General features: G+C 42.7%; 3 protein-coding genes across 5 annotated transcripts; 2 read left to right on the top strand and 1 right to left on the bottom strand.

Moving 5' to 3' along the window:
- Positions 1–1,078: 1,078 nt before the first annotated feature.
- get4 (guided entry of tail-anchored proteins factor 4) lies at positions 1,079–7,535 on the top strand. The gene is made up of 9 exons (XM_018660986.2): positions 1,079–1,270; positions 2,176–2,254; positions 2,680–2,761; positions 3,167–3,316; positions 3,403–3,541; positions 3,884–4,024; positions 4,112–4,187; positions 4,564–4,636; positions 4,837–7,535. The coding sequence occupies exons 1-9, from the start codon at positions 1,131–1,133 to the stop codon at positions 4,926–4,928; spliced, it is 972 nt and encodes a 323-aa protein (XP_018516502.1). The 5' UTR covers positions 1,079–1,130; the 3' UTR covers positions 4,929–7,535.
- vps35l (VPS35 endosomal protein sorting factor like) lies at positions 7,148–15,918 on the bottom strand. Its single transcript, XM_018660979.2, has 30 exons — positions 15,859–15,918; positions 15,101–15,200; positions 14,727–14,909; positions 14,502–14,621; positions 14,386–14,410; positions 14,145–14,224; positions 13,845–13,973; positions 13,629–13,713; positions 13,492–13,548; positions 13,289–13,385; positions 13,126–13,173; positions 12,916–13,009; positions 12,605–12,805; positions 12,456–12,502; positions 12,008–12,119; positions 11,800–11,916; positions 11,658–11,711; positions 11,471–11,551; positions 11,295–11,357; positions 11,091–11,176; positions 10,912–10,992; positions 10,683–10,746; positions 10,390–10,488; positions 10,205–10,282; positions 10,010–10,124; positions 9,731–9,870; positions 9,442–9,607; positions 8,862–8,980; positions 8,550–8,699; positions 7,148–8,457 (listed from the first exon to the last, which is right to left on the bottom strand). Exons 1-30 carry the CDS (start codon positions 15,873–15,875, stop codon positions 8,359–8,361), a joined length of 2,907 nt encoding a protein of 968 aa, XP_018516495.1. The 5' UTR covers positions 15,876–15,918; the 3' UTR covers positions 7,148–8,358.
- A 239-nt stretch (positions 15,919–16,157) lies between these two features.
- zdhhc16b (zinc finger DHHC-type palmitoyltransferase 16b) lies at positions 16,158–24,380 on the top strand. Of its 3 annotated transcripts, none has more exons than XM_018661025.2 (10): positions 16,158–16,526; positions 20,001–20,325; positions 20,413–20,607; positions 20,711–20,799; positions 20,889–20,917; positions 21,503–21,636; positions 22,059–22,144; positions 22,226–22,349; positions 22,445–22,515; positions 23,037–24,380. In XM_018661025.2, exons 2-10 carry the CDS (start codon positions 20,053–20,055, stop codon positions 23,137–23,139), a joined length of 1,104 nt encoding a protein of 367 aa, XP_018516541.1. In that variant the 5' UTR covers positions 16,158–16,526; positions 20,001–20,052; the 3' UTR covers positions 23,140–24,380. The 3 variants fall into 3 exon arrangements, with proteins under 3 accessions (XP_018516541.1, XP_018516532.1, XP_018516523.2); XM_018661016.2 differs by having other exon boundaries at positions 19,997–20,325; XM_018661007.2 differs by lacking the exon at positions 16,158–16,526 and having other exon boundaries at positions 19,990–20,325.
- The last annotated feature ends 463 nt before the right edge of the window (positions 24,381–24,843 follow it).

The raw sequence follows: 24,843 nt of genomic DNA, 5'->3' as shown, positions 1-24,843 counted from the left end.
GAAAAATTAGAAAGACAGAGGCTCAAGTCATCATTTTTCATTATAATTTACCAAACTTAAATAAAAAGACATGAAGTTCACATGTGAAGTGTCAAGTCTGCAGCTCTGCTGGTAACTTACTTCCAATCCAAGAATTAGGAGAAATCCTGACGGTAGAAGTGAAAAAACTTAAGATAAATGTTCTCCATAATCAGACGTACATCTGAACATCTGAAAGGAGCAAACATGCAAATGAAATCTGGATCTTTGATGCTTGGTTGTTGAACTGCGGTGGATGATTCTATCAGCTTCATAATCGTTCCACAGAACGTTCAATCATTCTTTATGCAAATCAGGTTTAAATCACACATTCTAATGACCTCTCCCACTTCATGTAAAAGAATCTGTGATTTTTCAAAAATATATATTATATATATATATATTGCATGATAATAAAGTTCTATCATGCACTGAATGTATTTGCAGGATGGCATGGTAGTCTGGTGGTTAGCACTGTTGCCTCACAGCAAGAAGGTTCTGGGTTTGAGCCTGGGTGTGGAGTTTGCATGTCCTCCTGTGTGGGTTTTCTCTGGGCTGGACTCCCTGCTGCTCCCTTCTCTGAGCATTTCATTCTTGCAGTGTCTCGTGAGTGATGGAGACCGGGTGGGACAGTGAGATGAGTAAATGTCCCCGGTCCCCAGAAAATCACCAGCATTGTCCCAGAAGTAATGTTGAATGTCCCTGAGGGGAGGGAAATAAATGTTTAACTGTCCACAGTTCACAAACTTAAAAAAAGTTTAAATGTTTATGAAAGCTGAATTTCCTTTGTAAAATTTTATCTAAAATGCAAAAGTTTATGTGCTCATGGATCAAGAAATAAAAATTAAGGGGAATAATATACAATTTAACAAGTGAAATCGCTGTTTTTTGTTGATACACTGTGTCTTACAGTATTTTTAATAGAGTCTGACCATGCTGCATTCAGGGTGCTTTGCCAGTCTCAAAGTTTCGTAAACTTGAACCCGTGTTCCCACAATCTCCCAAACAAACAGATACCCACTACGCCTCACCGGCTACGGCAAGCGAAGAGGGTCTGTTCCGTTTAAGGCTTTCCGGTGCCAGAGACAGAGCGCTGCTGCGGAGCAACGACGATGTCGGAGCAGGAGTCTCTGAGGTGCTCCAGTGCCAGGAACCGTGGAGGCGTCCAGAGGGTCGAAGGAAAACTGCGAGCAAGTGTAGAAAAAGGGGATTACTATGAAGCACACCAGATGTACAGGACGTTATTTTTTAGGTAAGACATCGTCTCGTGTTCGTTGGTTCAGTTGTTAATTGTCATTCGGCTTTGGGGCCTGCCTGTTCGAGATCATTCTGCTGTCAACCTTGCTTCTTTACCTGCCCGTTTGTGATTGGTTGAATGTCACCACGGACCCACCCACTCCTATAGTCCCGTCTGTTTGTTTGGACAGCTGTGCTGTCGATCTTTCAACGGCTAGTTAGCTAGCTACATGTTTAGCAACACTGCTATTGATAGCCAAAACCGAGTTAGCTGGGCTGCTAATGAAAGACAGCCAGACAGTCTGAGTATGTGTGTAATCGGTAAATATATTTCTCGCGCAAAATAAGCGAATGTATGGGCCAACTGTTTTGCCAACGGCTGTGGTCTCGTAAACGTGTTTATCGAAGCTGTCCAGCTGTGTTAGCATTTAGCCAGTTAGCCACACACTGCTCCGCCGCAGTCTGGGCTGTAATAGCTGGACGTGTTTTTGTCTAGTCTAGCCAGAATTATTACATTACATTACATCTGCTCCAATACTGTTTAGAAACATGGATGCTAGTGGGGTAATGAACAAATTGGTTGCACTGCCAAATTGGCTGGCTACCTGCCTAGTTTATCAAACAATTTGTTGTGATCCAAACCATTTCACCTAAGCCCATACCACACAGTGATCACTGGCGTGCTCCTGTATTTACTCCTGAAATCACATGTGAAATGTTGCAGCTGGCTACTGTGGTGGAAAGTTATTAAACTCATTCTATATTCACCTTGATTCCTTGTTGTGTGTTTAAAATAAGACCAGTGTGCATGAATCTCCTTTTGCAGGAATAGTCTTGGGTGATTCAACAGAGCTTGTGGCTGTCCTGATAAGCAGACAGCATCACCTCATGTGCAATGCTGACAGTTCTGTCCTCCATTAGGTACATGTCACAGGCTAAACATGCTGAGGCCAGGGAGCTGATGTACAATGGCGCTCTGCTCTTCTTCAGCTATAACCAGGTACATGAAATACCAGATTTCTGCTCCAGTATCATGTTAGAAAGCAGTTTTGCTGTGAGGCTATTTTCTGTTATTTAAGTAGTAGTATCTAGTCTTGTTTTCCACAAGTGAAACTTGCCACGTAAACACAGACTAACTTAGATAAGGGATTCATCTTTATGTAACAGTGTAGAACACTGATAATGACAACAGGTTATTAATGATGAAACAACATGTAAATCTGGGGTTTGAGAGTAGTTGCTTTTTTGTGCATATGTAAAATTAGTTTTTAAATATGGCTGTGCAGCTTAAGAGTGCACACAAGTATCAGCCTGTCAGTTGGGTGGTGAATTCATAATAGATAGATTGATGAGGCCTCATCTTCTGGTCCTGAAAATGCTGATATAGATTTTAAAAAATACAATATGTTGTGTTTTCGTCTGCAGCAAAACAGTGCAGCAGATCTGTCCATGCTGGTGCTGGAGGTGTTGGAGAAATCTGAGACAAAAGTTGAAGATGAAATATTAGGTAAGTAGCAGCCATGATCCTTTAAAAGACACACAGAGGAAAGTTTTATAATTAGGTGCTTAAGAATGGATAGTTGCAAATTATGATGTTGTTTTATATGTGTTGTTGTTTTGATTGTGTGAGAAGTCATGTTAACATCAGCTGAGTTGGGAAATTTGGTCTTGTATTGTTACTGTACAGTTGTGAACGATACATACAGTATGTTCTCACAGGCCAGAGTTACACAATATCAAAACAGAAAAAAGGAGCAGTTAAAATGGCAGCTAAAGTAACTTTTTCCAGTGGAGTCTGGTAGTGATATACACCAACGTTTCTGGTAAATCTTACTCTTAAATAAAAGGTCTATCTCGATAGGAGGAGACATTCTCTGATGTTGTCTGGGTTGTTTGTGTGTTTGCTGAGCAGAGAGCCTGGCTAAGCTGTTCAGCCTGATGGACCAGAACTCACCGGAGAGAGTAGCATTCGTGTCTAGAGCCTTGAAATGGTCCACGGGAGGATCTGGCAAGTTGGGTCACCCAAAACTACATCAGCTGCTAGCGGTCACCTTGTGGAAAGGTAATCAGTTAATCATGCAAATCAGTATCTTAACTGCGTGAGTCAATGTCTTAACTGTTAAAATATTGAAATTTCTGTGCGTTCAGAGCAAAACTACAGTGAGTCTCGTTACCACTTCCTTCATTCGTCTGATGGAGAGGGCTGCGCACAGATGCTGGTGGAGTATTCAGCGTCACGAGGCTTCCGCAGCGAGGTCGACATGTTTGTGGCGCAGGCCGTCCTACAGTAAGTGAAGTGTCACTCCCACATTCTCAAAGCACCAGTGTTAGTTTTGAGAGCAGCAGTGGTCTTAAATGTCCAGTAAATGTGATCCAGATTTAAGGTGTGTGTGATTTCAGAACCTGCGTGTGCAGGGGAGAAAGTGACATTGATGGATCCATTTCCAGCATGTCAGCCTGCAGTCATATCCATTTTCTGTTTGTCAGCAGTTCCATTAAAGCGTCTTTGTAAATCTCTGTGTTTCTGATCTGCCGTCCCTCTCTCCCATCGCCTCCTTTTGTCTTTACTGTCTGCACCTTTTCTATTTCTGGACTTTCCCCTCTCTCAACTCACTACTCACCCCCTCAGGTTCCTCTGCTTAAAGAACAAAAACAGCGCTTCTGTGGTGTTCAGCACTTACACAGAGAAACACCCGTCCATAGGGAAGGGTCCTCCCTTCGTCCAGCCTCTACTAAACTTTATCTGGTTTCTGCTGCTGGCAGTGGATGGGTAAGAAAACATGTTATATATGAACTTGTACCTTTTAATGCTTCAAACCTGCGCTGATGCTTAAAATTGTTCTGTTTGTTTCTCCAGGGGTAAATTAAAAGTTTTCACAGTGTTATGTGAACAATATCAACCCTCCCTGAAGAGGGACCCCATGTATAATGAGGTGAGTGTCCGGATACTGCTTTATGCTCGGTTGTTGTGGGTGTGGGTCTCCATCCAAAGGCAGCAAAGAAAATGTAAATAAATGCAGCTTTTGCAAAAAGGAGATGAATAACTAGGCTCCAATGTGAAGTGTCCTCATTGAACATAGAGTCACATGAGGATAGGAGATAGAATAGGCTCTAGATGCTGCAGGTGGTCGATGGAAAGCTTTGGACAAATGTCCTTGAACATGATGGAGGTTATGGTGGTGACTGGGTGGAATGGAAACCCTCCTAGAAACATTGTTTTGTTCATGTCATGATGACATATTACAGTCACTGTCTTTGTCTATGGTTTCGTAACCATGTCTCTCTCTCCTCCTCTTCCTGGCTCCTCAGTATCTCGACAGAATAGGACAGCTTTTCTTTGGCGTTCCACCCAAACAGTCTCCATCGTACGGTGGACTGCTAGGTGAGTGGACCAACCCCCCCCTTGTTTCCAGTCTTTATGCTAAGCTAAGCTAAGCTAACCAACGTCTGGCCTCAGCTGCACATTTTCTGTACAGACATGAGAGTGGCATCAGTCTTCTCATCTAACTTTTTCATGCACATTTTTCCCAACATGTTGATCTACACTACAAACACCGATGATCACTCTGTTGAATCGTGCAGGAAACCTGCTGAACAGCCTGATGGGGTCGGGCGAGGAGGATGACGGGGCTGAAGAAGCCCAGGAAGACAGCAGCCCCATAGAGCTGGACTGAGCCCACAGCCCAGGACAAGTAAATCAAACGAACACAAAAAAAAAAAGCGGAAGACCACCCCGCCTCCCTTCGTCACCTCGACAACAGGGATGAGACGAGGCTTCTGTGTTTTCAGAGGCGTGCTGTTTCCAGAAACCCCAACCCACCTATACAGTCCAAAATCAGAATAAGAATCAGGCCAAAACACCCCTGTCAGCACAGCCTGGACTGACTGCGCCAAACTGCAAACTCTTCTTGTGTTGAATTATAATTAAGATAATATTATTTTATTTTAATCATTATTTTGTTAGTTTGGGACTCCTGCTCTGTGTTTAGGATTTATGATTTTCAAGCAACAGATTAACTGTCCTCTCCCTGTGAAGACCTGCTCCCAAGAGATGGGAGTCTCCCAGCGGAGAGGATAGCATCTCAAGTGAAACCCCCTCTGCATGATGTTGATTTACATCATTATTAGAGGGTTTCGTCAGCTCACTACAAATATCCAACTGTTTTGTCAGCCAGCCACACAGGGTTCAATCAGAGCCGTGGAGTTGCTGCTCTTTGCATTTATTCCGTTAAAGGTCTCTTGTTCGGTAGTAAATTAAACTGTTCTTGTAGCTGAAGCCACCTCTCAGTTTCTCATCCCTAGTTTGTCCATTGGCTTTATGGACATAAAAGACATCAGCGCTCTGTGTCTGTTATTATCACCTTGAATTTCAACCAAACGCACCTTTTCTGCTCAGTGTCTCCTCTATGGGTCATAGTGGTGGCTGTCATTTTTTTTTTTTACTCAAGTGAATTAATTACTACAAACATAGAGATTTCTGTATACAAATAGCTCCAGTATAGAGGTCTCACTTTTCTATGTGCACTTGCTGAACTGCTGCTGAGCTTGTTTGCACCATCTCCAAGAGAAACCGTGTTGGAAGAGGCCTTGTTACAGTCGTCAGAAGTCAAAAAAAAGTTCTGGAAAAGAGGTGTTTGAAGCACATGGGGTCTGTAAAGATGAGAGGAGCAAAATGAGACACTGTGAAAACCCGTCTGTTGGAGTGAATCTTGCTTTGCATGCTATAAAATGCTAATATTTAAACCTGCTGCTTATCTGACCATTTTCTGGCTTAGTCTTTTGTCTCTTATTCTGTTTCTCCTTTTTATTTCTGTTAAATAGTTCCTCTTGGAGGTGGATCAAACGTCCGTCATGAGTTCAGCCTGTGCACAGTACGATAGCTGCTGTTAATCAGTGTTAACTTCATCAGCTCTCAAGAGAACACGTTCACTCTGTTTGTTTCTCTCACCAGTTTTTGTTACTTTGCTCACATCAGCTTCATTTTGTCCTCGTAGTGACATTCGATCAGTCCAGGTCTTGTCAGTTCACTGTTTCAGTTTTTTTTAAAACCCTAACTGTGCTCCAGATAATCTAGAGGGGTCAGATCCCCCTGGTGAAATCAAAATTTTTATTAACTAGGTAACTAGGAATGTCCACAGGTCTTCCAATGTAGAGTGATGTTAATTATTGTAATTATCTGTGGGGGAATATGGAAGCTCAAAATGGCCAATATTAAATAAAGACATGATATAAATAATCACATGAATCAACCAAGTAAAATATAAATATGAACCAATAAACTGTAAAATAATTCAAGCATTATTTAAAACTCAACTAATTTTGGAAAGTGTATTCAACAGTTTTATTTTCAGTGAAAAATTAATAAATTAAAAAGCAGGAAGTACAAGTTAAACTGAAAATAAGACTGCTGAAATAACTTTTCATGATAATTAGATGTTTTAATAATGTACTGAATTATGTCACAGGTTATTGGTTCATCTAAATGTTTTACTTTATGTCATAATTTATTGATTCAATATCGGCCATATTGGCATTCCGTACGCGACTGGACTGGCTCAATGTCTTAGTGCTACAGAAGGACAGATAGAGTAGTGTTGAGTTGTCCGTGTACACGCTCTGCTGTGATTGCATCTATCTAATGTTGGTGTTGAAGATACAGCAAAGAGACCAGTGATGTGGCAAAGAGTTAGTGAACAGCAGCGGTCATCAGAGATTGAAAATAATAAAACTCCTGTGCAACAAAAACAGTTATTAAAACCACTCGTCTTTAACAGAGTTGTATTTAAACGTTTAAAAAGTCCCAAATCAGATCAGGATTCTCTGGTGACCAGCTCTTCCTGCAGACCTCGCTGTTACACCAGTGAGGTCGACCATCTGAGGGCGAATTCAGGCGAAACTGACTTTTAGGTTCCTCAATGACAGCACATGTTTTCCAAAGAGATAACAAATGAAACAGTATCACAAAACCTTTACATTAACATCACTACCCATATCACTGTCAGGTGCAGAAAGAACAAAACTTTTGGAGATTTTTTTTTTTTTTTTAAACTAACCTGAAAGTCAGTTTTGTCAGGATTCTCCTGGCAGTGAAAAAGGTGTGTGACCAAAGGCCCACTGTGTGTGTGTGCGCGTGTGTGTGTGTCAGTGACTATCATCACAGCTTTTGTATTTAATAATTTTTTCCTTTGAGAACTAAAGGGGAGCGTTTGCCTTTACAATGATTCACTAATTGAGTAAATAAACTACAACTGAGAAGAGTTTGAGAATGTCTTGAAAACAAACGCTGTCCTGTCTCATTCGTCTTTAAAATAGTCATATTTAAATACAAAGCAGAATGACTTTATTTCTACAAATGCATGAAGAGGACAACATGTTAAAACACTATCATTAAACCAGTATTATTACAATATACATATGGTGTGAATGATGATAGGTTATGCTGCAATACAGAGAACAGTTGTGCAAATTCAGTTGTACATTAGTTTGTTCTGAAGTAGGTGCAGATAACACTGAGTGGGCACCCAGCAGAACTTATAACAGCACTGACAAAGATGTATCACTGCAAAATAATTGTTTTAGTGCTGCAGCAGTTTTTTTTTTTTAGCGTTTGAAGCATTTTTACTTTGAGAAAATACTGAGGCAAAACCACATCAACAGACACTGTGTGACTCTGGTGGTCTTGTTTTCTGCTTTAGTTCTCTGAACCCACTTATGACTCGATTTCAAAGATCAGAGAACCAGCAGAGGAATGTCATTTTTCTTCTTTAACAATGGTAATTTTCCTTTAAGGTAGCGGTACATGGTTTAATCGTCTATGGTAGCTTCCTATCATAGTTTAATTAGTTGTTTGTTTTTAAGCCTGAACATTAATTTTGGCACAAAACCCGCCCTCTCTAACTTCAGTCTACGATCTGATCCAAACTGAGTGTGTAGAATCCAAAATGCTTGTCTACATTCACACCTGAATGTTCATCAAGTGTCCTCACACAAAATACATTAAGGCATTTTTTTCCTTCTTTGTGCTTCTTGTTATCTTTTACTCACACAAACCTGATGTGTGATGCACAGATGTTTTTACCGAGCTTGTAGACCAGGCTTTGGTGTTCAGGTGCGGGACTGCAGGGTGAGCCTCTGGACTGTATCTGACAGGTGAGTCATGTTGGGCTGCTGAGCCTGGTGTTTGATGGACTCCAGAGTCCGAACCTGGAGCGGCGAGAGAGGACAGTGAGGCTGCATTCACATGAAGCGTGTTCTTTAAATAAAATCTGAAGTCTGAGGTGTGGATGTGAACTCACGGAGATTCGTGTCTCACAGTATCCGTGTTTGTGGCTGAGGTTCCACAGGTTGACGGCCAGCTGGCTCAGCTTGTTGTTCCTCAGATCACCGTGAGCCAGCAGGACACCGAACAGGGAGAAGGCTACGGCGCCTTGACGGCGTGTGCTCTGCTGCAGGTGGGTAAAAAGCAGTGCTACTAAGAACTGACAAACAGTGATGTTGAACAGTCCTGACGTACGAATGAGTCGGCTGCCAGCAGCCACTTTCTGTAAAACTGAGCGAATCATGAGAAAGAAGAAACAAAAACGCTGCACGTCTGCGTTTGTCCTCACCTCGTCACGACCGAGTGCCTTCAGATGATCCAGGATCTGTCCAATCAGGGTCTCGCACAGCTTGTTGATCTCTGATAGAAACTTGGGGTCTCCTCCATAAAGTGTCTCATTGGAATCCACTGAGTCCAGAAAAGATAAAAAAAATGCTTCTGAAGAACAGGTTTGTAGCGTTACAGGCGAGTCTTAGCACTACATGTAAATGACGTGAATCTGCTTGTAGGCTGGTGAACACACAGTATTAATATAGCTATAAATATCTTATGCTACATTATAATATTATTAAAAAACAACAATAGAAAGTCTCCAATCTGAAATTCTCTGAAGATTGATCAAAGCACTCACATAAATATTATACAGTACAGCCTGCTCATGAAGCAGAGCAGCAGAAGTTACAACACTTAAGACTTGGTTATCTAAATTATACAGAACTAAACTGTGATATTTACTAAGTAGGATTAGGGACTTCTGAAAGACTTCTGTTGTCTGAAGAAAAGTCAAATTCATTTTGTCATCTTTCTAATAAAGAAAGTATAATAGACAAATGGTCTTCTAGGTGAAGAGATATTTTTATTACATGTACCTTTGGGGATGGAGTAAAGGTAGGTTTCCTGGCTCATGGCAGCCAACAGGGGCAGAGCGCTGATGTAGACCCGCACCTTGGCGTCACTGTTGTCCTCCCAGGTGTAATCCTGGACCATGTTGAGCAGACCTCGGACTAGGTAGAGCACGCCATGCTCCGGATGGTCCTACACACACATGTAGACACATTATGGGCCGGGTACATCTCCTCTAAACCCACATCTGAACCTCTAACTGAGCTGTTTAAACACATGAGGGAGGAGGAACTAAATGTCCCCACAGTGGGTTACCGGGACAACCAGAAGCGTGGCCAGGAAGTTGTTGATGAAGTCCAGCAGGAAGCTCTCTGAGGAGCGGAGCTTCCCTTCCACACTGATGGAGCGAGGAACCTCCGGGAGGATACTGACTGCCGCCTTCAGGAAGGCATCCGCTGGAGGAGAGGAATAAAGGATGGAGAGAGGAGGGAGGAAGAGAAGAAGGGAGTTAAGAGGAAGTGAGGAGGAGTCGGTAAAGGTCACAACGATGAAAGAAAGGAAGTTTAAAATCTTAAAACCAAGCAGCCTGCTCACCCTGGGAGAGACACTGGTTGGCCAATGCAACCTGACCGGACAGCAGATAGAGGCTGAGACGACTGAAGATGCTGCTAAGAGACGGGATGGTAATGAAACTGTAGGCGGCACACGCCTGGAGGAGAGAGAGACGGAGGAACATGGTTATGGTCACAGGCTGCTGATATCTGAGAGTCGTCGTGTTTGGAGACTCACCCTGACGAACGCCGCAGTTTTTCGGGAGTGATTCCCTCCCATCACCCTCCTGGTCTCCATCGCCAGCTGGTTCACCGTCTGGAAACGACAAGACGAGGTGAGCAGGAAGACAATGTGTGTGTGTGTGTGTGTGTAAGAAGATCATACACACTGATTCAAATGTACACACTCAGATTTATACTGACGTGAATGAGCTGCACCAGAACTGGCTCCAGGTTACAGAAGGTGGCTCGGGCCTCCACACAGAAACTCAACTGCTGCTCAAAGTCACGACCAAAAGAAACCTGAAAAAAAAACCACAAAGGACAAACAGAACAAAGTGTAAAAAGACAAAGACTGCTTATGAAGTCAGAACATATTGAGTGACAGACTAATGAGTAGTTGGTTTTGGCTGTTGCAGGGGATTTGTTGACCGTGATAAAATATAAAATAACACTCGTCACGTCTGTTAAACCACACACAGTCGGAGGAGACTCACCATGCGGATGAAGCCGATGATCAACAGAGCCAAAGATCTTTTCTCATCCTCCAGAGTGAGAGCGCTGCGACACAGAGAGCAGAGGAGTAACTGACTGAGCACTGTCACCAGGCAGATCAGGAGAGCAGCTGTTAGATTCAACATCTGTCCTTATTAACCAAAAACTAACAATTACAATTAATCTCAATAATCATATAAAAGATAACAGCAGTGAAAGTAAACACGGTACTTGACAGAGTCGTGCATGGTCTTGCAGATGTGCAGCATGGCGTTGAGGATGACCGGGTCTCTGGTGAGCTCCACCTGGTGTCTGCGGGAGACAAACAAACAAAACTTGTACCAATGGCATTTTCTGTCACAGAGCAAACAAATCTAATTATTTCCCTAAATTTCTAGCGGCGTTCTTACTTGATGAAGACCTCCATGATGGATCTGCAGACCTCCACTCTCACACTGTCTTTCTGGAACATGTCTAAGAACGGCAGGAAACGCTCCTAAAGACAAAGAGCAAAAATAAAACTGTAGTTCTGTACCAGGATGAAGGGAGGTCGCTGGTCATTTTTAGCTCATTCAAAGTGTCATTTTCTGTATTTTGAACTGGCGAATGCTCACCATGGAGAAGAGAACGGAGAAGTCGTGGAAATAGGTGAGAATCTTTCTGATCACTGACTGCAGCTACACGCAGAGCAAAACAAAACCAAACAGAGTCAGTAAAGAGGAGGTGGCAGAAAATGAAGGACGGTTTAGTTTTAAAGTCAAAGTGATCAGGTGTCCTGTGAGCTGCTAACCTGAGGATAGGCGTCTTCGAACGCCCGGTCAGGGGTCATGTGTTTGATGATGTCAGCCAGGACGGTGTTGACCTCACGTTTCTGAGAACAAAAAAGAAAAAGACGGAAAGTGACAGAAGAAGACTGTTATCCAATTCCACGTGATAAAAAATAAAACAACTCATCCTCTCTCCTGTGTTTCACTCACTGTAAAGTGTCGGCAGGTGAACTCCACCCAGATTTCAGCACAGTTGATGTAATCCTGAAAAGAAACCAACAATCACACATGCAGCTTTAATCTGGAACATTTTGACTGATCTGTGTGAGCGAAGCTTTGGGCTTACAAATACCTGAGGACTGCGGACTTTGGTGACGACCTTCCAAGCCTCATTCAGGATCGTCAGCCTCTCTGACTCTGGAGGGTCGGCACAGGCCAGACTGCGACCCAGAGATCCAAACAACAGATGCTGGAGAGGAGGCGACAGTCAAATTTCATCTTCATAATCTTCATTATAAGGGTCACTATAAAAAAACATTTATTTGTTCGTGCCCTCTGACCTTTGGGAAGCCGGCCTCATCGCAGTCTTTGATCATCCCGATGAAGTCAGTGGCTCTGATGGCGACAAACTCCGGCCTGAACGCCCTCATGACTGAATTCAGCAGCAAGGCACTGTGGGAAACAGGAACGCAGTACAGTTTTCCTGTTAAAAGGTATATTCCCTGTTTTTCAGCATCACCAGAAACCACTGAAACACTGAACAAACCCTCTGTCACATTTTATTTAAGTACATTACTGAGCATTTTGTTTTCTCTGTTGGCAGCGTATAAATCTATAAACACTCTCTGAGTTTTCATTATGAGATACTGAAGCTTTTTAGCTTGTGAGTGACTTCATTTTACTCAGAACAGAAAAATATATCTCTTGTAGCACCTTATCTTTCACCAACAGGAAAAAACCCTACAAATTTAAAGCCCCCTTTAATATTATTGTGTCAAAAACACTCACTTATTTCCTAGTTTCTTGCATCTCTCCATCATTTCTGTTAGCAGAGGCTGAAAAGGAAACACAAACAGCATGACCGCACTGAAATCAAACAGCAATATCTTTCAGTTTGAAAAATTCAGGCGAAATCAGTGACGTGTATGAGTGCGAACCTCTGGAGCTCTGTAGGCGATGCACTGCAGGATCCAGCTGATGGCCGGTGAGTAAAGTGTCAGATACTCTGGCACCTCCACCCTCTGCAGCACCAGCTGGTTCCGGACGCTCTCCCCGCTGATCTGGCGGAAGGTCCCGAGCAGGTCGAAGAAGTTTCGGTTCAGGCTGTCTTTCAGGTGGGGGGCGACCTCCATTCCCACCTGGAGAGAGAAGGTAGTGTGACCTCTGTAGTTACATGCACGTACAGTAACATACCTGCTGATGTATCAATGTACTGCAAAGTAAAAACGGAAATCGTCCACCCACTCACCCTGCAGAGGTAAGCCCTGGCGTACGCAGCCACCAGAGGGTCTCCAATCCCCCTGATCATAGCTGTCAACCGCGGGAGCGTCTCCTGAATGCCACTGTGGAGAGAGGAGGCAAAACGACAGAAACCAAAGTTGAAGAAAAATGTGCACGATATGATATAAAACTAAAAACTAAAGTTAGATATGTACAGAGATGTAAGGAGCAAACTTACGATTTGTTCAGGAAGCGGTTGCACTTGAGAATTGCAGCCTCAACATATCTTTTTCATGGAAGTTAAAGATCCAGATTTATACACGAGGTGAAGAGTGTGTCAAACTAATGCTGGACAAACTGGACTGAACTCAAAATAAGGCCCTGATGGTGGTAAAGGATACAGTCTGGGCAGGAGCTCTCTGATGGAGGCGATCTTGAAGAACCAGTTGAGGCACGTCTCCTTTGCCGTGTCGTTCACGTCCTCTACTGTGAATGAGTCTGAGGAGGGCGGAGACAAAACACATCAATCCAGCGTCACCTCAGGAGGTAAAAAAAAAACACTGTGTCCCAGAAGTACTGCAGGATGTAGGTGTTGGATCCATACCTGGCAAGGGTCGTGGGTCTGAACACATGGTCCAGATTCTGTCGTACACCAGCCGACCTAAAACAAACAAGATTAAACTAAAAAAAACGTGTTTTTTACAAGAAGTGAACTGAGGGAAATGAGGCTTCTCTACGCACCAAACGTGTCGAGGATATCAGTGATGAGAACAAACTTGCTGGGGTAGAACTGGATCACTGAGGTGTCAGAGAGGAGCTTAGAGCACTGGAAAAAGATCACAGATCAGTGCTAATATTCTTACAGAGGAAACCAGTGAAACCTGCCTTCATGACAGAATATCTGAGTCTATTTCTCCCCGTTCTTTTGGAGATGTGTGTTTTCAACCGCTGGGTTACCTGGATGACAATCTTCAGGGCTTTGACTTTCTGGTCCGAGGCCCAGGCCTCCTTCAGGGACTGGTTCAGCTCCTCAATGCGGTTAGCGTAATCCTGCTGGGACAGGTTCAGCAGCTCTCTCTGGGAGCCCTGAACACACACATACAAACAAGTAGGTCCAGAGTGCATCCATGCACTAATATGGATTCACTCTGCAGCTTATTTAAGCAATAACTGGAGAGTTTTCATGCAAATACTATGAGTGTGAATAGGTGAAGTGGTAATACAAGCCCGCGCCCACGTAAACAGACAGAAACCCACCTCCTCCAGATCATCCAGTTCCTCCAGGCGAGTGCGAACTTTCTCTGAAACAGCTGAAGATCCTGGACTGGGAGCTTTTCCTACAGAGACAACAGCAGCTTTTAAACACAGTACAAAGACACAGAGTCTCTGTATTGTTTTACAGGTTGCTTGACAACACTGACATATTGTGAAAGCTTTTAGCTCTGGTTTGGTCTCCATGTTCACTAGCTAGCTGCTTGAACAGAAACACAGGTCTTACCTTTATCAGATCCCATGAAAAGATTCTGTAAAGACACATACATTTTAATTAGCTTTCCATCCAGTAAAAGATGGACGTCTACACACAGGCTGGTGTTATAACAGAGAGCGACTCACGATGGAGAGTTTTTCGGTGGTGGTGAACCTGGCCAGGATCTCTCCTCGCTTCGACGACCAGGGCTCAAAGTCTGGTCCCACTGCCTCTTCCTCCTTCTCCCTCCTCTTCCTCCCCAGGTCCTGGAACACAACATCTCAGCGTTCAAATCAAGCATGGGAATCACATCTTTAGCTTTGAGTTGCGGTTGTTTTCTGAGGCTCAGTGTATCTGCAGTGTGAACTGACCCCTGTGGAGGCGCTGTGCGACATGGCTGGAGTCTCACTGGCTGAGGCTGCTGCAAACATGGACAAGGGGTCGGTCCCATCCAGCATGGAGCTCAGGGGGTCCGGGGGCACCGAGGAGGAGGAGGAGGAAGAGGAGGAGGTGCTGCCTTTGCGAGCCCCACGGCGGGTCTTTGTATCAGTCACCTGGGTGGAGCGGAGAGGGACGGATCAGAGCTGCCTACAGGGACACTGAAGAACTGCACCTGTGTTTTTAACCTTTACCCTTCTTAATGCAACAAAAACACCAAGTTAGCACCTTCACATCCTCCAGTTTAACACTAATATCTGACAGAATGTGACAGGAGATCACATGAACATGAGGAGGACGCTGATACCATTATGGGTTTGAGGGGGTGGTAGTCTCCAAACTCAACCAGAGCCACCTCAGGGTGACACCTCTGCAGCTCTGCCTCATAGTTGCGCCCGCGGGAACGCCTGGTTACACAACGGACAGACAGGAGACGCAGAAAGGGGTTAAGCTTTTTCTACATCCTGTTTACTTACAGTTCATACAGTCAATGCTAACTCAGTGAAAATAATAGGGCTGCAGTTTGGAGTTCAAACTCCAAAAATATTTATTTCACTGTAATGTAAAACCAAACAAACCTGAGAACCTACATCTATCAAACGTTCAGTGTTTTTGCTTGTAAAAAAACAAATAAAAAACACCTGATAAACAGCTGGTTAACCTGATTAGCTACTCAACTGTTGCAGCTCTACATGGGAGCTTGTCTTAAACACAAGCATGAAGGTGTGTGGTGGAAAAAGCTCCCAGATACATCCATGGGAGACAAATGTCAGCTTGATATGACAGGAGATATGAGTTTACTCTAAAGAATGAAAGACTGACAACAGAGTGTATCACAGCCAAAATATCACTTGGTGACGTTTAATTTGACTGAAAATCTCATATTTAAAACCTGCTAAGAAAGTTGACTTCACATTTCGGGTGATAAATTATGCCACAGCTCGAGATAAAAGCGTTTGAAACTGCGTGTATGTTCTCAGCATTTGCACAAAACAAACAGATACACGATTTAGCTGATTTATATTGACAATAAGGTGTTTTTTGAATAAGAAAACAGCAGCTTACCACTGCACCGCGGCCATTTTTCTACAGTCATATGACACCTTAGTACTTCCTGGTTATGTCAAATTTTGTAAATGCGTTATTTATTTTTTTTAAATGGCCGATTTATGAAATATTTATTGTTATAATGCTGAGGGCTGCTACTGAGAATATATAATAACATGCTATTATGTTATTTGTAATAACAAAAGCGTGAGTTGAGAGACGTTTCGATGAACTGGTAGAGCAAAATACAACTTCATTTCCCAGGATGCATTGCGCGCTTTCAAGCGAGGCGCCACCAAAGAACACGAATAGAGAAGAGGTGCCGCTCGGCCCTTACTTTTCGGGACGAATAAGAAAAATAGGAAACCGTTATCTGATCTGACTATCTTAGTAGCAAATCAACCAAAGTAACTTACAGAAGCTGGAACGACAGTTGACTCCACTTCTTAAAAATCTTAAAATGTTTCGCAGCAGCCAGGTTAGCGGACCCAAGAGCGTGATTTTTTTTAAACCGCTGAGTGAGTCATCCTGTACAACAGACGATCCCCGTGTGAACCGCCGTTAGGTGCCGAGTGTTTGCTGCAGTCAGTCAGTCAGTCAGTCAGTAAGGACCTTAGCTAACAGTTAATCCTGACCATGACCTGACCGTAGTACTACTGGCTTGTCCACCCCTTTCACCTGACCAGGTAAGTCAAGTTTAGTCCGGGTCGGTGTAGTGTACGTCTGAAAATGGACCGTTAGCGCGGTGCGGGTTGAAGGTGGCTGGAGGCAGCATGCAGTTAGCTAGCTAACGTTAAATCATGACATATGGGAGCATCTACTGGTTGACTGTCAAAATTAACATTTTTGTGATATAATAACATCATTCAGTCAGTCAGTGTGAGCTTTTATTACATAGTTTTACCTCACTCTGCCTCAGCCATCATTTGGACAAAGATGTTTGATCCTCTGTGGGGTTTTTTAACAGCCCCAGAGGCACTGACCAATGTTATATTAAGAGACATTTTACTTGTATGTATATAAAATAATATGATGATGTACTGGGTTTGACTGGTGATGCTTTCACACGGTATCTAATCCAAACTGTGGGTGAGGTATGAAATGGTCTGCTGCTGTCAAAATGGAGACCAAATGAAGGAATCTTGTGCTTGACTGTCTTGTGGATTTTAAGACTGGGAGAAGACATTATGAAACACTTATATTACTGTATCAGGGCCACATGTACATATTATTTTGATTAGCAGCTAATCTGTTTAGTTGCTCATGTTGCTTGTTTTATCTGAGCAACAATATGAAGCAGAGAAAAACTACAAATCCTGAGCATTTTTGCTTTTAAGAAATGTGTGAAATGATTAACCAACTAACAAAACAATTGCTTTTCTATCAACTGAACTACTGGTTAATCATCTAATTAATCATCATTCCAGGAGCATACAGTATTATAATAACCATAACCACAGGCAAAATGTGCAGTAAGCCTGAACTTGCATCCAGAAGCGATGCATTCATTAACACTTGCCGAGTGTCTCAAAGGAATTATCAGAGAAAGAAAACGCAAAAGAGAGAGAGAGAGGGAGGGAGCAGCTGTGATCTGTCAAAGTGTTGAGTCAGTGTGAAGCTATGAGTCCACAAGCCAGGACTTAGCTGCAGTTTATTGCTTTGTAGGAGAGGATACAGAGATGAAAAGACGATGAGTTATAAAACCTTTTTATTACAGCTGTCCAGCAGCTGTAATACAGCTTATAAACAGCTCTAAAAATGGCGATCAATACCCTTTCAGCTGACTAATTTGTTAATATGCTTGTGTTTTTGCTTGATGTGTGTTTTTATGATTCCACCACAACAATACAAACGATCATACTGACCTCTGCAACTCATAGAGACTGTGCCAGTTCATAGGTAGAGGATGAGGTAAAGCTTATTACAGACAGGCAGTGATCTTCCTTTCCTCTAAGACCAGATTTAGGCCAGCAGGTTGCCATAGAGACTGCGGTGCCCTGCTGTGTGCCACTCTCTCATGTTGCCAGGTACACAACATGGAGATTAATATTACGCCTTGGCCGCATGTGTCTCCAGAAGGTGGTGCATTTTCCACATTTCACGATATTGATTTCAGTCATAACACCCAGCCCTGACTGTGACATGTTGAATTTAACCTTTAATTTCATCCACTCATTTTTCTGCCATGATGACACAGAGGAGGGGCCTCAGTCGTATGGGAGATTTTTTTCTGCTAGCAAAAGGAAAAAAAAAGATGCATGGAATAACAAAAATAATTACAATATAAACTGAAGGTGAATCATTTGGATACTTGATCTGACCTCAATCTGAGCTAATGGCAAAGGAGTACTCTGAGCTAAACAGCTCCTGTAGCGAGTGCCTGTTGCATTCTGGGAAAAGACAGAGTGAGATCAACAGTTGCTAACAGTTAGCCAGAGAATACATTGACGTCTGACCTGGATTAGTTACAAAGTGTGTTGCCCTCTGGATATCTGGGCAAGTAGCACCTTGTTCCTGTGTTTTCTTTCTCACACAATAAAATCAAAATGAGACTTTTACTGTTGCTTGAATTTTTTCTTGTGTGAAAAGAAACTAAGCCGAGGAGAAAACGCAACAACTTCATCAACTCACCCACTAATTCAGACCAGAGTGAATGAAATTTTCTTTTTACAATCTCATGAATTTAACCGAACTTCTGACTTTGTGTCTCAACAAAGACCTGAAGCTATTAAACCATTAATCAATTACTTGATCAAAATGACCAAATAACCAGCAATAATTATAATTAATTATTAATTTATGTCACTTTTCAAGCAGATGACAGCAACACAAACGATTTGTCTCCATCAGCTTGCCTCTAGGAAATTTAAAAATCTCTATTTTTTCTAATATTTTATGTACAGTTAATCAGTTACCTAAGAGAATGATTAATCAATAATGGAAATAATCACTAGTTATGGCTAAAACTTGTAACCTGTCTACAATTTTGTTACCATGAATAGCGATTAGTCAGTTAATCAGTGAGTAGATGGTTGAAAATTAATCCCTAACAATGTTGATACTTGTCCAATTAATTTTTAAATGTGATCTTTTTCCTCTCCCTTACATGATAGTAACATGAATATCATTGGGGTTTAGACAGTAGGTAGATAATTCAAGGAATTAGATTTTTTTCCACCATTTAGACAAAATAAAGATTAATCAAGAAAATCATTGGCAGATTAATTAATTCTGAAAATAATGATTACTTGCCGTCCTGTCTGTTTTTCTGACCTTTTCTGGGCTTCCACACATTTACGTAGGGTAATTACACTTATATAATTAATGTGGTCATGATTTATTAATGTTGGTTGTGGAACCTCTTAATAAAGAGAGTTGAAGACCTATCAGTGTCATCATGTTTAACCTCGACAGCTGGGACATGTGTGGTGTTCTCTGTTTCTTGTAAAATATTCACAAATGTCCAACAAACTGTGTCTGCTGAACAAAAATATTGACAAAATATGGACCGGAGTCGACAGAGGTCACCATGTCAGGTCGAATAGCAGCAGACGGAGGAAAAATGAGGGCAGATTGTTACTGTCCTCTAAAGGTCCCTGATTAGCATCTCTCATTATTAATGCCATCCTATTTCTGAGAACCTGAACAAGCCTTATCTGTGTAACCAATACTCACTTTCATGAAATGATGCCCTGGGATCAGGTAGCCACTTTATTTCCTTCTTACAACATTCATCCCTTCGCATTTCCCTCTTACAGTGTTACCAATCTGCAAGGAGTGTATTTGTCAGGGCCGAGGGGTGCAGCTCATTACCTGAGAGCTCTTGCCCTTGTTTGCTTTGTCCGATATGTGTTACATGGAGGGTGCTGTCAGCAAACTTAAATAACTTCAGTGTTTTCTAGGAACAGGAGGGCTTTCTAGGAGTGGAAGTCCATTGTGTTGCATAAAGCCTACGCTCTCGTGTCGGAGCTCACTGGTCGTCTCGTCGGCTACGTTTTCAAACGCACCAGGAGCTCTGACGGCTCCTCCCGAGGCCGAGAGACGACAATGGAGACCTCAGCGGTCGTCAGGCTCCGCTACGAGGAGCTGCTGTTCTTTGCAGCCTGTGTTTGTAACTGTTGGTCTGTGTGTCTGTGTGTTTGTGTGTGTCTGGAAGGCAGAGTGTGTCGGAGAGGAGGAGGAGGAGGAGGTGGCGGTGGTGGTGGCGGTGGCATGCGTATGGGCAGCAGCTGGAGGTGGCAGCTCTCCCGGGCCATGCGACTCGCCCTGCGCTGGTGCCGGCTGTGCCGCCCGCAGAGAGGAGGAGGGCGAGGCGGGGGGAACAAACCGTGGATCAGCGGGAGGTTGTTGGAGCTGTGGAGTTACAGCAAACTGCTGCTCAAGTCGCTGTACTACAACAGCCTCAGCAACTCAGACACCCTGCTGGACTGTGTGTTCGAACCCGTCTACTGGATTGTGGACAACGTGACCCGCTGGTTTGGAGTGGTGAGCTCGCTTCTCTTCTTTCTTTTCTTTCTACACTTCTAATTTCTTTCCTTACCCTCTCGTCTCCCTTTTCTCTTTCTCTCTCAGGTGTTTGTCTGTCTGGTCACCCTCCTGACGACCTCAGTCGTAGTCATCATCTACCTGTTCATCCTACCCACGATCCTCAGCACCTACCCCGTGCACTGGATCGTCTGGCACCTCTGCTGTGGCCACTGGCTCCTCGTCATGGTGGTCTTCCATTACTTCAAGGCCACCACCACCTCTGCAGGACATCCACCCAAGGTACCAAACTCCTCACAGCTCTGAGGGAAAGTGACACCGTGTAGATGATCCGTACACTGGGAATATCCTCTTTATGTTTGTTTCCTGTTTTCTTTTACTTCAGGACAATGTTCATATTCCCTCGGTGTCCATCTGTAAGAAGTGTATCACTCCAAAACCGCCCAGGACACACCACTGTAGCATCTGCAACATGTAAGATCAGTTCCCGAGCTCTGTTCATGACAGTTATCAGAGTAGTTCAGCTTTTAAGTTTTTGCTGTAAATGGTTTGTTATATTGCAGGTGTGTTTTGAAGATGGACCACCACTGTCGTATCCTTTTACAAGAAATGCATGAGAACCAAAAGCATTATTTATATTAGGATTATTTATATTTAAAAGGTAGAATTTGTAACTTTTCCACATTCAAATGTCTAGAAACAACTAGACCTCAGTTAGATATTTTGTTTATCCCAAATGTTTTAAACTGAAACTAATCATGGTCTGTTTGTGGCCGTGCTTTTAAAAACTTGGTTATTTTTAACTATGCATTTTAACTGGTTAAAGGATTTTTGTCATCAGACGTCTGCAGCTTATCAGAGAAACAAGCTGACCAAATGTTAGCAGCATCTGAGAAACACTGCTTTTTAAAGTGGAACTGCTTTATTCAGTGTTTTTTTTCTGGCTTTAATCACCAGCTCTGTTTGTTTCGGAGCGGAGGACATCTCTGTGGATTATTCTGCTCCTGTTAAAAACCTCCTGAATGTCTGGATTATCAGAGAAACAAGCTGAGCTAACGTTAGCTGCAGCCTCCCCAGGTGAAGCTGAGAGGCTCTTAGCGGCAGAAAACAACATACTGAGGCTTTAAGTTTCCTGTAATTTCCCACTTTGTACGTATTGAACTGAACATATTTCCAGCCTGGTTGAACAACTGCGTCGGCCACTTCAACCATCGCTACTTCTTCTCCTTCTGCATCTACATGACCCTGGGCTGCATCTACTGCAGCATCAGCAGCAGGGACCTGTTTGTGGAGGCATACAACGCTATAGAGGTAAGTCTGATTTTAACTTTGTCCGCCAGTATCTGTGGGATGTTGTTGTTGTTGTTGGTGTGTTCCAGTTTAGCTATAAATAGATGCATTTTAATATTTTGCACGAGGTTTGTCTTTGATGAATTGCTTTGTGGTGGCTGCCAGACGGTAATAAGAAGGCAAAAGTCCATCTCAAATGGCAAAGGACAAGTGAAACAGGAGACCTGAACATGATCTTGGCTTTCTGCTCTCATATTTACCTCTTACCCAGGATTGTCTTATCTCATGGGTGTTCGCCAGATGGTAAACAAACAACTCCAGGCCTTGAATACAACCAGGCATGTTTGAGTTAACACAAACAAGAAAAAAGAAGAGCAGTGAAAACAGGTAAAACAGTGAAGTGAAATATCTCCACTCTGACCGTCTTTTTCCGCCTCTTTTAGAGTTATTATCAGACCCCGTCTCCAGCCTACACCTTCAGTGAAACCACTGCTCACAAGAGTATCATCTTCCTCTGGGTACTGACCAGGTGAGCAATACATAACACCACTCATATCTCTCTGTTTAAAAATGAAATAAAGGTTGTAACGCGTCCCCTCCTCCCCTCCAGCTCGGTGGCGGTAGCTCTGGGAGGACTCACCCTGTGGCACGCCATGCTCATCAGCAGAGGAGAGACCAGCGTCGAGCGCCACATCAACCGCAAAGAGACCAAAAGACTCAGGGAGAAGGGCAAGGTTCGTACACTGACGTCTTTAGGGCACAGTACAGGTCTTTAGTGCAAAATTCAACTTTAAAAATGGCTGTAAATGTTCCCTCTGTTTCAATGCAGGTGTTCAGAAATCCGTACCATCATGGCAGAATGAACAACTGGAAGTTACTGTTTGGTGTGGAGAGAAGGAGGTGAGTTCAGACTTCCTGAACTGCACATGTAACCGAGTCTTAAAGGGTCAGACTGTCCTCACCCAAACCTAGAGATGGACCAGGTCTGTTTCAGTCAGCGTCAGTAGGTGTTAACAGTCAGCAGAGAAAATCATGTAGTGTGTCATATGTACAGATTAAATCTTAGATCTTAAAGGATAACTCTGGTATTTTTGATCATTTGTTTTTGGGTGTTAATTATTGATAGGGACAAAATGGGCAACTGTCCACGTCACGGTACATCTGTAAGTGTCTGAGACATCGTTATATTTCTCTACCAGACTCCATTGAGAAAAACAGTAATTTTACCTTGATTGGTTAGTTTGTTGTTCTGTGCTTTAATACCAGAGTTATCCTTTAAGCTTCAGTCACTGCCAGTGATTTTTATAATTATATATATATTTATTTTTTGATATTTGTGGCTGACATTGCAGAGCAGTGACGTTTTTGGCCTTTTGTTGTTTTCAGCTACATTTTAATTTACTTGTTCTTCTGTTCCTCAGTCACTGGTTCACGCGGGTCCTGTTACCCTCCACCCATCCTCCCAGTGGGGACGGCATCATGTGGGACTGCACCTTCACCAAGAGAGACCCCATGGCCATCTGACCCTCATCTGTTTATACTCTCCCATGTCAGAAACTTTTATCCTGCCTATAAACAATAAGCTACAAACAATTGACGTGGGAAAAGTGACCCTGTAGTGTGAGTACATGTGGAAAGAACCACTAGCGACTCCTCAAAAATCCCTCCTCCTCTCAGACTGTCCACCTCCGGCCTGGTACAGTCGGTCTAATCATAGACGTCACCACGAGCTGACTTCACCCTGCGACTGCCATGCTGTTGACTGACTGGATTTATTAAAGATGCTGCTGGCCGGCATCATCATGAAGCCTCTTTACACCGTCCTCTCAACCATTTGTAAAAACATGCCGATGAATCTTTGTGTATTTCTTACACTACAGCCTCTTTCATGAGACACATGAGGTGCCACATGTTGCATTTATAAACATCAGCACATTGTAAAGTGATACTTCAGCATAACAGCCAATGCTCTGACTTCTTGACTGACATTTCCAGTCTTTTTAGAGAAGTTGATAAAATTCTAAACATAGCACCTTTAATTACTGACACTGTATTGATCACTGACATATTTAGTCAGGGATCTGAGCCTAGACCTTGTCTGCTTTCTCTTTGATTGTCCATAATAACTGTGTTTATGTTTTAGTCTGAGGACAAATGCAAGTGTTTCTTAATGTGGTGGAGGGAAATCATGAGATGAAAATACAGTTTCAAATTTCATTTGATCTTGTTTGATAAATGTCCTGTGATTATATAACTGTCATTTTCAAAAATGTACTTTTAAAAGTTTACTACTCTGCATGCTGACATTTCAGGTGTGATATTTTGTAGTGGTGTTTTGGAGACTGGGGGCTGATGAGATTGAGAATCGCTGGTCTGATGTTCTGGTGCCAAAGAAGAGCGAAAAACCAAGAGTTTGATTCACTTCTCTTAATTTTCTGACTTGAATCATTCTATGTTTAGGTGAAGAAAACAACCCTGCACAACGCTCAGTTCATGTGTAACATTTCTGTCTTAGACGCTGAGAATAAAGAATTGCTGCGTGCCTTTAAATCGAGACACTTTAAACGAGTGATATGAGGCACTGTGAATTCCAGATTTTTACGTTTTTCACTCCAACATGTTCATATCTGTAACTATGACGATTGATGAGTTGGACCTGTAGTTGCCATAGAAACATGACGTGATATCAGCTGTAACTAATTGGAGCTGTGCTCCTGTTTGATTTATTGTCTTTTTTTAATAAAACAAGTGTTTGATATTTCTCATTTTTTGTGTTTGTCTGGTGATAAAAATAACATTAGAGGCTTTTTGTATAATTACAAAGAAAAGTTTTAATGACATCTTAAGTTAGACATTTTAAATATTGTCTATTTCCTTGGCATAAGTTGATGTGAGGTCCAAAGTCAGCCAGAGTTTATGAAATGCGTTGATGTTGCCTGATAGACTATCCATACTTGTTCTGATATTGCGCGAATACAAGGCAGATGTTGGACATACTGTTCACACAACTTACAATCTTAACTCATTAATGAACATTAACGTCAACACAGATATTTAATTATGTAAAATTAATCTTAAAATTTCATGTCAGTGGAGGCATGACACATGTAGCAGTGTTTGACTCTTTGTCACCCTGTGAGCAACCGGAGGACGATTGGCACATTCGTATTTTTCACAACTCCACCCAGCTGGTGCACCAGAGTGACACAAATCAAACACACCAGCTGT

Source organism: Lates calcarifer, linkage group LG23, assembly GCF_001640805.2.
Source record: "Lates calcarifer isolate ASB-BC8 linkage group LG23, TLL_Latcal_v3, whole genome shotgun sequence".
Classification (NCBI taxonomy): Eukaryota; Metazoa; Chordata; class Actinopteri; family Centropomidae; genus Lates; species Lates calcarifer.
This window is presented reverse-complemented; position numbering and strand designations above follow the sequence as displayed.

Coding starts and splice junctions, on each gene's coding strand:
- get4 (XM_018660986.2), top strand. CDS start 1,131: ATGTCGGAGCAGGAGTCTCTGAGGTGCTCCAGTGCCAGGAACCGTGGA. Junction 3,317..3,402: donor AGCGGTCACCTTGTGGAAAG/GTAATCAGTTAA, acceptor CTGTGCGTTCAG/AGCAAAACTACAGTGAGTCT. Junction 4,188..4,563: donor GGGACCCCATGTATAATGAG/GTGAGTGTCCGG, acceptor CTGGCTCCTCAG/TATCTCGACAGAATAGGACA.
- vps35l (XM_018660979.2), bottom strand. Junction 12,503..12,604: donor TCGCCTACAGAGCTCCAGAG/GTTCGCACTCAT, acceptor TTTCCTTTTCAG/CCTCTGCTAACAGAAATGAT. Junction 10,489..10,682: donor TCATCGGCTTCATCCGCATG/GTGAGTCTCCTC, acceptor TTTTTTTTTCAG/GTTTCTTTTGGTCGTGACTT.
- zdhhc16b (XM_018661025.2), top strand. CDS start 20,053: ATGCGTATGGGCAGCAGCTGGAGGTGGCAGCTCTCCCGGGCCATGCGA. Junction 20,608..20,710: donor CTGCAGGACATCCACCCAAG/GTACCAAACTCC, acceptor CTTTTACTTCAG/GACAATGTTCATATTCCCTC. Junction 20,918..21,502: donor GAAGATGGACCACCACTGTC/GTATCCTTTTAC, acceptor ACATATTTCCAG/CCTGGTTGAACAACTGCGTC.